The sequence below is a fragment of the Zosterops lateralis genome, assembly GCF_965231275.1.
Source record: "Zosterops lateralis genome assembly, chromosome: 4".
Taxonomy (NCBI): domain Eukaryota; kingdom Metazoa; phylum Chordata; class Aves; order Passeriformes; family Zosteropidae; genus Zosterops; species Zosterops lateralis.
Genome location: NC_139765.1, coordinates 26965846 through 26980024, shown reverse-complemented (window position 1 = coordinate 26980024; position 14179 = coordinate 26965846). Strand labels below are relative to the sequence as shown.

General features: G+C 41.9%; 1 protein-coding gene across 1 annotated transcript in view; it reads right to left on the bottom strand.

Moving 5' to 3' along the window:
• Nucleotides 1–4553, bottom strand: part of SLC5A8 (solute carrier family 5 member 8) — a 29046-nt gene extending 24493 nt beyond the window's left edge. Inside the window, exons 1-2 of the mRNA XM_083859804.1 lie at nucleotides 3964–4553; nucleotides 1842–1907 (exon numbers count right to left, since the gene is read on the bottom strand). Coding sequence (XP_083715930.1) covers nucleotides 1842–1907; nucleotides 3964–4296 — 399 coding nt within the window. The 5' untranslated portion in view covers nucleotides 4297–4553. The remainder of the gene's footprint in view (nucleotides 1–1841; nucleotides 1908–3963) is intronic.
• Nucleotides 4554–14179: the final 9626 nt, after the last annotated feature.

Genomic DNA, 14179 nt, shown 5'->3' with positions numbered 1-14179 from the left:
GGCTGTGACCAGACTTTCTGGGTCATGTCTCATTTTTCATTCACCAGTACCTCCAAGTTCTCCTCTGCAAGGCTGCTCCCAACCAGTTCATCCTTTAATCCTTTTATAGTGATATCTGTGATTGCCCCAATCCATGTGCAGGGCCTCTCACACGGGTTTGTTGAACTTTATGGGGCCACTCCTCAAGTCTGTCAAAGTCCCTCTGGATGATATCTTTTCCCCTTAGTGAATCAACTGCATCACTGAGCATAGTGTCATCCACAAACTTGCTGAGGGTGAACTCATTCTCACTATCTATGTCATTAATGAAGGTATTAAATTGCTTTGGTTCCAGTACATACAGCACTTATTACTGGTTTCCATTATTATATTTAGCTGTTGACTGCAATGCTTTGGATGCAATCAAGTTAATTCTTTTTCCTTCCAACAGTCTTTCAATCAAACTCATACTTCTTCAAGCCTGTTAATTCAAGGGATTCAGCATGAGAACCTGTGGCTTTCTCACACACAGAAAAAAAGTGCCAGAAGCTTTGAACCATCAGAAGTCAAAATTTGTCACAACTATGATCACATTTTTGTGTCAATTTAAATAGGATTGATACAATCTTTCCACTTCTTCTGTAAGGTTTTTTCAGTTGTATTATTTTATATCATTTTTTTACCTTCTTTTAAGTATTAATATTCACAGAAGAGTTAAAATTGCACCATTAAAATCTTGGGAGGTTTTCTTTCCTCACTAGATTTAATTTATTCAGGTCAAATTGTAAGTCCTTGGCAGAGAAAGCCACATATAGGTCTTTGGTTAATTTCCTTGAGCATATATATAAGTTGCATAGAATTATTTTTCTCATCTTTGCAGGCAAAGATTATGCTTAGCTCTTCCAACTTACACAACTGTGGTGTCTTCATATGTGCTGGTGAAACAGTGTCAGGTTTCACACATGCCAGCACTCTACTTTTTTCCATGAACTTGTGTATCTGTAAAAACCAGCTAAGCAGCACTGCCCAAATAGGTAATGAGCACTGCATTGGGAACCACCCTACTAGTGTGTGATTGCCCTGTAACTTCTGGTGTGCCTTAAAAAATACAAAAATGGACAAAAAACAAGCATGTAACTTAAGCCATTCTTACTTTGAATTACCACAAAAGTCCACTTCAAAATTGTGAAAAAACACATTTTTGTTCTGGTGCATTTGGCATATGCACACTGACATTTAAAAGCTGTGGTCCTGTGCTGACTCTTTGAAAGGGCCAGATACAGCAAACTATAACAACAATAATTTCAGAGATTGCTTTAGTTTAACATTCCCCAGGGCAGTAATTTTCTACTTCTCAGTTTGCAGACACCTGAGGTTTTTCCAGGGGTGGTGGTGCAAACCCTTGTGCAGTAAGTAAATGACAGCTCGTGACAGCCTGTTTTGTCACCTTTCATTGACCCTTGAGAATCAGTCAGACTCTGAGAATCCACACATCAGAGGATGACAACTGCCACTGTAGATAATTGGCACACATTTACATTTTAGGTTTCTCCAGCTGGCAAGAGAATGACTGCTCTTCACAGTGCTATACTGTAGTGAAGGGACACTTGTCTCTTGGCATGGTGCTGATGTCAAGTGACTGCTCTGGGTATACAACAGTGCCCACAGAGACACAGGAGGCAGATAGCGCAGCACCCGCTCCCCAATTCGCTGCCGTGCAGCAGAAGGAGTTTTGTTTCTCCTGCTCCCAGCCACCCAGGTGCTGTGGCCTCATCAGCTGCTCAGAGGAAACAGCCAGATACATTCAACCAAATAATTCTGGTGGCCCTGAGGACCACAGAACAGCTTTGAAGTTTACTTGCCGTTTGTATTATGAAAAGGACCGTTCCACAGAGGCGTAGATATTTATTAAATCGAAGTTCTAAATACTGCAAAAAAGAAGAAAAAACAAATGCTTATATTGAAATTTGGCACTATTGATAGGACTAGAATGAAGTGACGAGCAATACAGAAAGAGCAGAGAGTAGTTTTTACATTTTCATGAATGGCCAAAATTCCTAGAGTCCCTTTGTTTGATACCTCTTTCAACTTGGTTTGATTTTTCTTTACAGACCTCACCGCTGGGTAATAACACACAAACAAGTGAGGCAGACATAAGCTAGTCACTATACAACAGAGTCTACAGAAAAAACTAGGACGTATTATCACAGAATCACTAAATACGCGGAGTTGAAAGGGACAAAGACACAACAACCATGAAGTCCAACTCTTGACTCTGCACAGGGAAACCTAGAAGTTGATAATGACATAGCAGCCAAAAAATAAAACCCACCGGTTTTGTGAAATCAGAGAGAAAAAAAAAAACCACAAACATATTGTGACTATTAGTCAATTTGGAAACTCTGGCATTGTGTCCGTCTGAACTGCTGTGAGAGATGGCAAAAGATTTTCAGTGGTCAGCAGCTTCTCCCCATGTTAACCTTACCTTCTGCACTGCCCAAGGCAGCCTGCTATATTCTACTGGTAAGTCAAAATTTAGCCTTTTGTGAAACAGAACTCTCACTTTTCTATCAAGCCTGGAACAGCACAACCTCTACATGGATCTGTCATGCTGTAGAGCAGAATTCTCACCACCACCTGTCCTAAAAATCCTCTTGGTGTGTGGTTGTACAAAAGAAACCTCATTTGCCTGACAAATCTGTTCAATCAACACAGATAAACACTGAAGCACCTCAAAGGGTTCACTCACAAACTCAGCATTTAAAATGTGATCTGTGAGCATGTCCACACAAGGAAGCAGTCTTGAAACCCTGGACAGACATAAAAGGTTGTTAAAAATCTGAAATCTGTCCACAAATAAAAGATGTAACTTTTATAGGTGCATTACTGATTCAACACCAAGATAATCAGTGAGTTTCCAGTCATTTATTTAAGAGTCCTATTTAAGTATTATCATGACAGTCCAAAGATTATTAGATTAAAATACACTGGAACGCACCAGAGATTTCCATTGGTGAATTCTTATCTGTATCTACCAACAAAAATCTTGTTTTCAGCCTCCAGTGCTGCAATGTCTCTGTTCAGTGTAATAAAATGCTAAAGATCAGAGTAGCCAGTTAAGGACTTTCACCTGCACTGATGCTCCTTTCCCGAAGTCCTCTGCAAAAAGAGCAGTTTGCTTCCAAATCTGCAGCTAGGAACTATCTCCATGCAGGAAGATAAACAGGTTGCACGGACATTCTGAGTCAGAAGAAAGCACTGACCAGATGCTTCCCGACCCCAAAACTGTCAGACTCAACCTGTGACTATCCCACTACCCCAGCTGTCTCTGTGCTAATGGCTATAGCTTTAACTTACATGCTGGGCTGAAGATCAACTAAGCCTTATTTTGGTGGAACTATGAAAACGTTCACAGACACAGCATTTGCGGACTTCCTTGTATAATCACGATGGAGACGACATTCAGTACTGTAAACAGCCTCAGGTGACAAGGAGTGTCTTCAGAATATCTAGGGACAGCACAAATACATACTCTGCCAAAGGGGGGACTTTCATGGTTGTACCTAGGCTTAGAAACCAGCCTGGAAGGAGTGTGATGTGATAAGAGAACTCTGGTTCCTATAGCTTTTGTGCTCTGGTTTTGGTATACTAATTACAGATTAATGACATGTCACAATCCAAGTTGCACTAGGATTAAGCCACCTACTGAACTGAGTATCTGGCATGAGGAAACAAATCTGGTATGACACACTGCTCCTCAGCTAAGGCAGCAGGGTTGAACATCACCTGTCTGCAGAGAAAATGTGGGCAGACTCGGGGACAGAGAGGGTTGCAGCCTGCTTTCAGGAGTGAGGTGAAAAAGGACAGCCAAGAGTGCAGGGAATTTGTGGGAAGAGAAGATGGAGGGCAGACATGTAGAAAATAGGCATGAGAAGCCCCTCAGCTCCCCAAAGCTGGGGAAAGATTCTTTCCACTCCACCTTACCTCATAGGTGCTGGTAATGCCCAGCTTGTAGAAGACAGGCAGGAAGATCTCAGCACTGCAGAGCACCACCAGGGCGTAGGTGATGGCAAAGATGCAGAAGACGGCCCCATAGCGATAGATCTCAGCAGGGGTACCCAGCACCGTGACGGCCGACATGAAGCTGGCTGTGAGGGACAGTGCAACCGGGAGGGCACTCATGCTGCGGCCCGCCGTCAGGAAGTCCTTTGATGTCTTCTGCCCCCCTCCCACGAAGGCGTAGTAGATGCCAATGATGGCTGAGATGAGCAGCATGGCCGCAAAGACCACATAGTCCCACACGGTGAAGCGCCCCATTCTACCAGAGGAACTCACCCCAGGAACCAGGGATCTTCCCCAAAATCAGAGGGCCGCTGCAGCCTCGGCAGGGCTGGCACGGGGTGGCATAAGCAGGAGGAGGCAGATGGGACGGACCCCCAGGGAGGTACCCCCCGGCTGGGGCAGGTGCGGTGCGGTGACACCAGCGGGACAGAGGGAAAAAGGTGCGATGCGGTGTCCGCGGGTGGGACAGGTGCCTGCGGAGCGCCCTCGGCAGGTGTGCCCGGGGCCGGGAGGGGCTGCGCCGGGAGCCGCGGTGCGAGTGCCGCGGCCGGGACGGCGGGCGGGCCTTATACGGCCCCGCTGCCCGCTCCTCCCCGCGGCGCTCAGCGCCCCCGCGGAGCCACAAGGGGCGGCGATCCCGGGCCATCGAGCCCGCCCCGGCACAGCCTCGCCTGAACACAGCGCGGGTCGCGGTCCAGAGCTTTCGGAGGGAAGACGTTTCACAGGAGAGTTCCCCAGGATGGGGAACCTACCCTCGCTGACCAGCATGTTCTGTCATCTTCCCAAAGGGCAGAGGTGAAAATATAGTTTAGTATGTACATTTCCAAGACTTGTGCAATCTGGAAGGAAACTCACTGGATCGGATTTACCAAGGCAAGTTGCTGAACACTGCAGTTGTGCAAGAGGGAAAACCCTACTACCTAACTGCTCTGTGCTCACAGAAGTTTTCCTAACAGTCTTCAACTAAACATAGGTTCAAGAGTCAAAGTGCCCGGGATGGAATTTCACACACCTTACCCAGGGAGGAATACATCAAAAACACCTATGGAATTTTAAGGTTGTGCATGCCAAGTGGTGGAGACGCGCCTGTTTCTATAGCTAGCAGTACACACAGGACACTAACACAGCAAACACCACATTTGGCCACTCTGCCATACATTAGCAACGCCAGATGGGAATGAAGATGAAAGGATGCCAAAGCTGACTGAGATATGCTTGACAGCAGCGCAGCCACGCACAGCACGCCTTGCAGCAGAATTTAGAAGCTTTGCACAGTAGCTTTCCATCTTGAGCTGTACATTGGCAAAGTGCTATGCTGGAGGTGATTACCTAGTAAAAGTCAAAACCAGCTTGAGGATTAAAAATTACCGTGTTTTCCTCCATGGAAGGTAGAATAATTTTCCTTCCTGCCCGGCCTCTTCTGGCTCTTATCCACAGCTGGATAAGCTGGAAGTAGTCTTTCCTGCAAGTGCTCTGGGTTCAGCTCAAGGTGCTCTGACCTGCCTGTATCTGACCATTTTGAGACATGGTTTTCATCAGCCTTCTGTATCTTAGACAGAAATGACCAGACACCTGACAGCCAAGCACAGATGATGGAACACTTCCCTCTCTTTGGGACCTCTGGAACTGCAGACCTTTTGGAGTTATTTCTGAGTGCATTTTGGAAGGAGGGGAGCAGGTGGAAGTCTGGTCTGGCAGGATTATTAAGTTGAGCTGTGAAATCATGTCTGTGTTGGTCTGGTGTCTAGATGCATATCTGGGAGCATAATTGTCCCTGAAGAGACAGAAGCTGGCCATGGTGTGCAAGTGGCACATCCTAATCTCACCACAGCAGGTTAGGGCATCAATCTCTCTAGCCCAATTACTCTCTAATTACTAATACCATGAGTAAGAGCTTCCAGATACCGTTTTGAGGAAGAACGAGAAAGAAACTTATGCTCTATACCTACCAATTAGGCTATTGATCATCAGAAGTGGTTGCCCTAAATCAGCTTTTGACAACATGAAAGATGAGAAACCTTCTAAGCAAAGCTTCAATCAAAACAAGCACATCCCCACTCAGTGCAATGAACTGGTGTTGTCCAAAAAAAGTATTTGTTGTCAAAAACATGACACCTTATTCTTAGATGGGCTGTGGCCCAGACCCACAGCTTGTGCTGCACAGAATTTCATGCTCAGTGTCCCTTATTTGCACCCCTTCAGGAATTATGTTGCTCAAACCATTCAAAGCATTTAAAGTATTAATTACACAGGATTAATACAATTTTGACTCTGTTTCTTTGTAATTTTTGACATAATGTAAACATGGCAAGTGATAATATGTACTGGAAAACAAATCATGTTTCTCAACTGAAACACAAGCAGCTTTGAGGAAATGCACATCACTCTGGTTTCAGGTGGCATCCTTTGTTCTTTTACCAGTAGCGTTAAGCAAATTGTCTTTCAAACGTCATCATAATCAATACAGTATGAAAGGCTGGCTTCTCCAATGTGGATGCTTCCATTTTTGGAACCAGCAGCAAATCTGTATGATGGGCATGTTTGAAATCACAGCAAGTGAACCTGGAGAACAGGACTAAATGTTTTTCTGGATTTTTCACTTAATTAGCTCCATTGGTTTGTGCCATGTAACAGAGACAGAACTGCAGGTATTTGCTTTTTCTCATTGCTATATTAGATGTGTAAATGTCTTCCAAACTCAAAGAGTCTAATTCATTTTCTTCTTGTAACACTTTGCCGCATCTCCACTGGGCCTTATGTGGTGTCTCATCTCACTGCCACTGTGATTCTGTTTTTGTAAGATCAACTAACATCAGTGAGAATCAGTGTTTAATAGAGGGGTATGATTCACATCTCTCCAGCCCCCTCAAATTAAAAAGGCCACGGATCTGGCCAAACAAACCCCAGACTGACCTATGGGTTCCAAGTGGTTCCTTCCTTGTGATTGTATTGGGCTCATTTCCACTATGGGACAGCTCTGTGAGGTGTTACTGGAAGTCTGTTAAGGAAGGACATTCCCTTCCTGTTATTTTTCATGTGGGTGGGCCCCTGCATTGGGAGATCAGTGGGATGGATTTTGTCCTGTAGATGAGACAAATATATTGAGCCCTGAATTTGGAGAGATGCTGCCCATGTCTCTGAACCACGTTATGGAAATAGACTTTGAGGGATTATCGTGCTTATAGGCAAATGTGGGCATGGGCAAAAACAACTGTAAGTGAGGGAGGAGAGCACTGGAGGCCTGGTGAGCATTGTTCAGTGGTGATGCAAGACCCTTTGCATTTTGCTTTGGCAGCCTGGGGGCTCTCCAACTTCCAGTAATTCCTCTCTTGAGTGTGAAGTTTCAGTCTGTGTGCAGTCTTGCTGTACCTACACCAGCTGAGTTGATTTTGCAGATGAAGAACAGTTCATGGTCAGTTTTACTCCTGCGTAGTGCCAGGACTGGCCACTGTTCTCTGCTGGTTACACAGGGATCAGTTTGGAAACCTTGCCAGAAAATGGCTTGCCGTTGGTAAAAACAAACAAACAAACAAACAAAATAATTTCAAAACAAAATCTGCAAAAAAAATTTCCTAACGGATTTTTTAGGAAATCAGGGATATGGGATCATGCCCTGTATGTATATACACATGTATGCATATGGAAGGTATTTGCACTTCATGCAATGACCACAGTATATCATGACCAAATCTAGAGAGATTGGGGCCCTAGAAAGACTAAGGAGCTACCAGTTGCATTAAAGTAGATGGGAAAAAATGCAGGATCCCATAAATATCCCTGTAGAAAGGAAGACTGCTGCAGGAGGTGAATGTCTGTTAGGTAATGGTGAAACCATTTGATAGAAAGACCTTAAAACCACAGAACTGGAGGCAAAGCTTCTCATCTTCTTATGTTCACAAACCAACTAACACTAAGACATGAGGATATGATATCAACAAGTGATATGAGGATCTAGGTTCCATTTGCTCCTCTGTTCATGGAGTTACCTGTTACATTTCCTTTACATCACAGTTATTCTTATGGAATAACATATCAGAATTAATCATTGACTCCTAATTGGACAGTCTGATTTTTCTCACAATGCAGTACTTCAAGTAAAAATGTATTTCTTTTTTTTTTTTTTTTTTTGGAAGATTTCAATTGTAGCAACTGCTTCCTATACAGCATCATTTGTGTCACCTTGAGAATCCTGCTGCATTTTGGCGTAAAGGAAATTCATTACTGAAGGTGTTTCATATTTCTGAACATCAGCTAGGATGCACCCTAATCTCTTCTACTTGCTGTGCTTTTCCACACACTGCTGTTTTGAATTGCTGGGCATAGTATAGCTAGTTACCTGACTACCACCATCACTGACTTTACTTCTCCTAGTTTAATGCTCCTGTTGTGGTTTAATCCAAACCAGCAGCTAAGTGGGGGGCAGGCAGTGATTGAGTGGCTGTGTGGTGTGGAATGAAGAGAAGAAATGGGAAAAAAAGAAAAAAAAAGTAAAACTCATGGGTTGAGATAAGAGCAGTTTAATAAGTGAAACAAAATCAAATCTAATGATAATGACAATAATAATAATTTTAATTAAAGGGGGTGGCAGGAACCCAAAACAAACAAGCAATGCACAATACAATTCCTCACCAGCCACCAACTGATGCCCAGCCCACACCTGAGCAGCAATTAGTGTCTCCTGGCCAACTCCTCTCAGTTTACATACTGGGAATGATGTTCTATGGTAGTGAATATACCTTTGGCTAGTTCAGATCAGCTGTCCTGGCTATGCTCCCTCCCAGTTTCTTGTGCACCTGCTCACTGGCAGAGCATGGAAAACTGAAAAGTCTTGGCTTAGGGTAAGCACAAATTAACAACAATAAAAAGATCAGTGTGTTATCAACACTCATCTCATACTACCTTCAAAATGCAGCACTAAATGTACCAGCTACTAAAAAGGATATTAACTATCCCAGCCAAAATCAGGGCAGATGTCTTAGAGAAATCTCCCAGAGTCTTGTTTAGTGATTTTCTTAGCTTTCTTTTTGGTGGTTTGTTTTTTTTTTTTTTTTCCCTTTTTTTTTTTTTTTTTTTTTCCTTTTTTTTTGGTGGTTGTTGCTGTTGTTGTTGTTGTTGGTTGGTTGGTTTTTTTGGTTTGGTTTGGTTTGGAGTTTTTGTTGTTGTTGTTGGGGGTTTGGTTGTTGTTGTTTTTTGTTTTGTTTTGTTTTGTTTTTTTTTGTCAGCCCTTTTCCTGTTAATAGTGTTCAGACATGACAGAAGTACTCTGAAAGGGTATTCAGAAGAGCATCATCATCATCAGTATTCCTTGTGAAAATTGGATGAGTTTCTTAGAAATAGTCACCTGGCACATGTATTTTGAGAACAGGGTTTTTCTTTTACAGAAATGTCCCATAATTGTTACCTCTTTATTTCCAATAATATCACTAAGGTACATTTCCAAGCATTTTTTTAGAAACTTTTTCCAGTAGTAATTTTATAGAAGTATCTCTTGCACAGACTGTGTTCTGTTTGTGGGCAATAACATGGACGCAATGACATTTGCAAGTGTCTTATGTCTTAAAAAACACCATAAACATAACAAGTTAAATATTTAAAGAAGCATGATTCCCTAATTCCACGTTCTGTAGCATTTCCAATCCTCATCCTATCCAAATCCTATATTTGAAGAGGTGTTGATTTGGGAAAGGTCTTTGCTTCAGACCCTAATCACCAGGAAGTCTTTCAGGGTAACCACTTGTTTGAAGTGCTTGTCCTCTCATGCTTAGCATGTCTGGGCCACAAGGACAGAAAGAGTGACTTGCAAAGAAAGAGATCAACAAGGAGAAAGAGGCAAAGAGTTGTAAGAGTCATGATTTATGTTGACATTTTGAATGACACCTTCTTAGTTATTTGTTTTTTCTATTTTGACATTCCACTGAAATGCAAATGAATGCAGTTTGCAAGAAAAATAATTTAAATGTGAGTATTTAATGGTCTTGAGAAGGAAACTTCAGATTGTGTAACCCACTAATACAACTTTTAAAATCAATAAGTGAGTGCTCCAGGACTGAAGGAAGTACTTACGATAGCCTTGACTACTGAGCATTTAAATCTGAATGATTAGGAGGTTATAATGCATTTTCTGGAGAATTCTCCTCTTTCATCTAAAATAACAAATTTCAAAATTTATTTATGGCCTGTCCAGGCAGTGAGATGTAGCATACATAAATAATTGCTCAAGAGAACAAAAGTATGGGAATAAAATTGTGTTACAGATTTTACTTCTTTAACTCAAACGGATAAATAAGTTACATGTTCGAACTTTACTCCCATGGCTTTGGGATCTTTTGTTTATTTAAGGTGTCCAATTCTGCATCAACAGAATTACAATTCAACTAGTTTGCTTACTTACAGTTAATGTATGAGAAAGGGCTGTCAAATGTTCACCAGAATGATGAACAAAAAATTGATTTTTTTCTGAGTAAATTTTTCTGAATTTCTGTGTTTTGTTTCTGTTGTTTCCCTTTTTTTCACTGCCTGCTATCCAAACTATCTTGGTTCACATCTTCTAGTTGGTGTTATTTTGATATGTGTTTGCATTAGGTGTACTGTGTAGGTACTTTGGTTATGCAGCTTGGCTCCCTGCTGAAGGAGAGAGACAGGCTCTTCAGAAAGAAACTATTGCTTTGATAGGTTCCCTGGAGGAGCCCATCTCTTTGCATTTTCTACAGAGGAAGCCTCTGGAAATAAGCCTGCTAACTCTGCCGATTCAAAATACTCTGAAAAATGTTGCCTAACTAGCTTTTTGATTATTTTTATTTATTTTTCCATTAATAATCCAGTGTCTATCACCAGTTCTGACAGCTCCCTTATTATTTGCCTCACATCATTCTTTGTAATTGCTACTGCTAAATCCCCTGTGCTTCCTCAATCCTTTCATCTCCACCCCCATCTCTTCACATTAAGAAACCTTCTCCTCCCTCTCACACTTCTTCTGCAAGAATCCCCTTCTTTTTGGACTCATGAAGTCCCATGAGGCATTTCCCCCAAAACTGCTGTTTCCTATCCACTTCATTCTTCCAATTTTCTAATGTCTTTAGGAACCGACTGTCTTGCCTTTCTTTTAAACCCCTTTTTGATCATCTTCAGTTCTTCTTCTACTCTCTGTCAAGGCTGCCCATGCTGAGATCACAGACACTTACATTGCTTGGAAATGTTTGAAGGCAGTTATGCATATTTACACCAGCTCTATGTGTTTAATTGCTTTGTTTGTCAAACATCCTTAAAGCAACATCCGTCACCAAAAGTAGACAAGGAAGGAGGTTTTTCCCTCCACAGATCCAACCATCTGCATCTGTTGACTTTGGCTTGGTTTGTTTCTTCTGTTTTCCTCTATAATGTGAGATTTGTTCCACCTATTTCTGAAGCAATCTGGACAATTCAAATAGCAAATCCCTGTTTTTTTCTGGAGAGTGAAAACACTACCAGCATCCTTGGTCTCTCCTAATATGCTGCTGGGATACACCATAGATCTTTTGGCCTCTTTTACTGCAATCTTATGGCTGTTGCAGGATGCTAAGGAGTGGTGGGTGATCTGTGGTGGGTGGGGCACAGTAGACAGATGTCATGTGGATGTTCATGACCAAACTCCATGGCAGGGGGACTTTATTAATCCAGGCACACTAAGACTCTTTAAAATTAATGTCTGTTGCTTTAGTGTATAGCTATCCAGTATTAACACATGTTCAAACAGACTGAGTGGGGTTTGATGAAGATGTGGATTTGGGGCTAAGGCATGGGGAAGAAATAACAACTTTAACGTGCTTTTTTAAATAGGCAAAAAAATTTGTAGTGATCCAGCATCATAAAGCCTCCACAGTTGCTGCACAGTCAAGTTAATACCATGCAATAGTGTTAGCAGTTTGTAAATTTGGCGAATGATGTGATGCACAAGGAAGCACAGCAGTAAATGGCAGTCAAGGAGAAGTCATTTTGGCTGCAGCTGGATTTATGGGACTCTTATCTCTTGGTACAGCAGATGCTCTGTATCTGTACAGTACCATTAGCTGATCATCATTTTAAAGGGGCTCATTTTATCTCACATCAAAAGAGGTGCTGGTGGGCACCCTGCAAGTGATCTTCTACTGGCTATGAAAACCAAGTGAAGTATAGGCCCCTGTGCAGCCAGAAGCTGTAGCCAGAGAGGTGAACTCCTGTGGCTCCCCTGTGGCAAGTGCTCACCCAGTTCAAGCAACCAGGACTTCATCTGCTTCAGAGTCTTTTGGGTTTTCTCTCTTACTTAGAGGTTGAGGCTCATTTCCTTTTCCTTTATTACTGAAGTGTCAGTCTCCACCCAGATATCTTTTATACAGGGATCTGTTATTTCAGTATGTTTGTTTTATCAGTCCTTTCAATGCCTCCTATTTGATCTGATCATAAATTAGATCCACAAATAGCTATTAAAAGGAGCAGCAGTGTCCAAAAACTTACTTAAATTTATGGTAAGAAGGGACAGCCCTATTTTTTTTTCTTAGTGATAGCAACATCTCTACAGTTACAACATCAATAAAATTTTTGGTGGTTTTTTTGTTTGGTTGGATGGTTGGTATGGTTTGATTTTTTTTTTTTTTTTTTTTTTTTTTTTTTTTTTTTTTTTTTTTTTGTGTGTGTGTGTGTTTTGTTGGGGTTTTTTTATGCTTTATATAGACCAAAAATGGAAATTTCTCATAAATATCTATAATTTAGCAGCTAGTACCAGCAGCTTATGACACACTGGAAGTGCCAAGAAGGGCTGCTTTGTCTCTTGATATTGTGTAAGTTCTTCCACTTTTCTAAGGTACTCACAAATATTTCATTCAACAGTACATATCAAAGTTAGACTGCTTCCTAGCAGTCTCAGCTTAAGGGTATGTATGTTTAAATGTTTTTTCCTTACACTACACTGCAGAGCTGAGATTATTAGACCTTCAGAGTTTCAGCTTTTGTACACTATGTCTCTTGGATCTATGAGATCAGGAATGGATAACTGAAGTACTGACTCTATTGGAATCTGAGAGCAAAGTTAGAGCTGCATGAATACTATGAATACTATGAAGTTCAAGCTTCAAATAAGAAAAAGAAAAAAAAAACAAAACAACAAAACCACAGCAAATTAATTAGCCAAAACATCATCTACACACCGAACTTTTGTTGCATGAATGAGATGGAAGCAGAGATATGAAAAACAGTACCAGTTACTTTGTACATTACCTTCTATTCCATGCCAGGGACATACCATTCCTCTCAGTGAGCCTGAATGGCATGCTGTAAACAGACTCTTAGTAGTCCCAGACAAGACAGACAGCCTGAAATCCAGATGGTTTCTGTCAAATCCAAATGCCCCTCATTTTAATGGTGAGCATGAAATGCAGGAGAGCATTCACATCTCTTTTGGGGAACAAGGCTCCATCCTGCCTTTTTTCTTTCCGTATACTACAATTCCTCTATGAATCCTCCTCCTGCTGCTTCTATTACTGTTGCTTTCAACAAGGCTGTAGCCAGTTCTGCTGCTGCTGTGGATGAGCAGTGGATGAGGAACAACAATAGTAGCAACTGCAAACCTCTCCTGTCCTGGGGCTATCGGTATACGTGTGGTCTGTGCAGAAATCAAACCCTTTTTCTTTCTAACACAAATAAATTCTAAAACTTGCCTCTCCATCCCAAAACCCCCACAAAAACAACAGACAAAGACCCCCAAACAACAAACAGAAAACCAAAGCCTAAAAAAAATCCCCAGGTGTGGGTTCCTACTGGGCAGAAAAGTGGCATGAATCAAAATTGTGGCATGAATTAAATTGTCCCAGGGATTTTGTTGATGATTTATTGGTGTGGACGGGCGCTGTGCTCTGGCACTGTCCAGTTTACTTCAAGAGATGGAGCTAGTGCAGCCCACCTATTTCAGCTCTGCAGCAGGGCTTGACTTGAAATAGATGAGTCACTGGCCTAGGTGTGTCAAAGGTTGAATCAGGTTGTCAGTGCCCCTTTTTGTAAGGAAAGTCCCTAAGTTCAGGATATTTCAGACAGAAAATCTGGGATCTATATTCCAGCCCTTTTTTCCAAACCTCTTTGATCAGCAAACCTAAGGGTAGATGAAATTCTCCCCATGACTCAGCTAGCATTG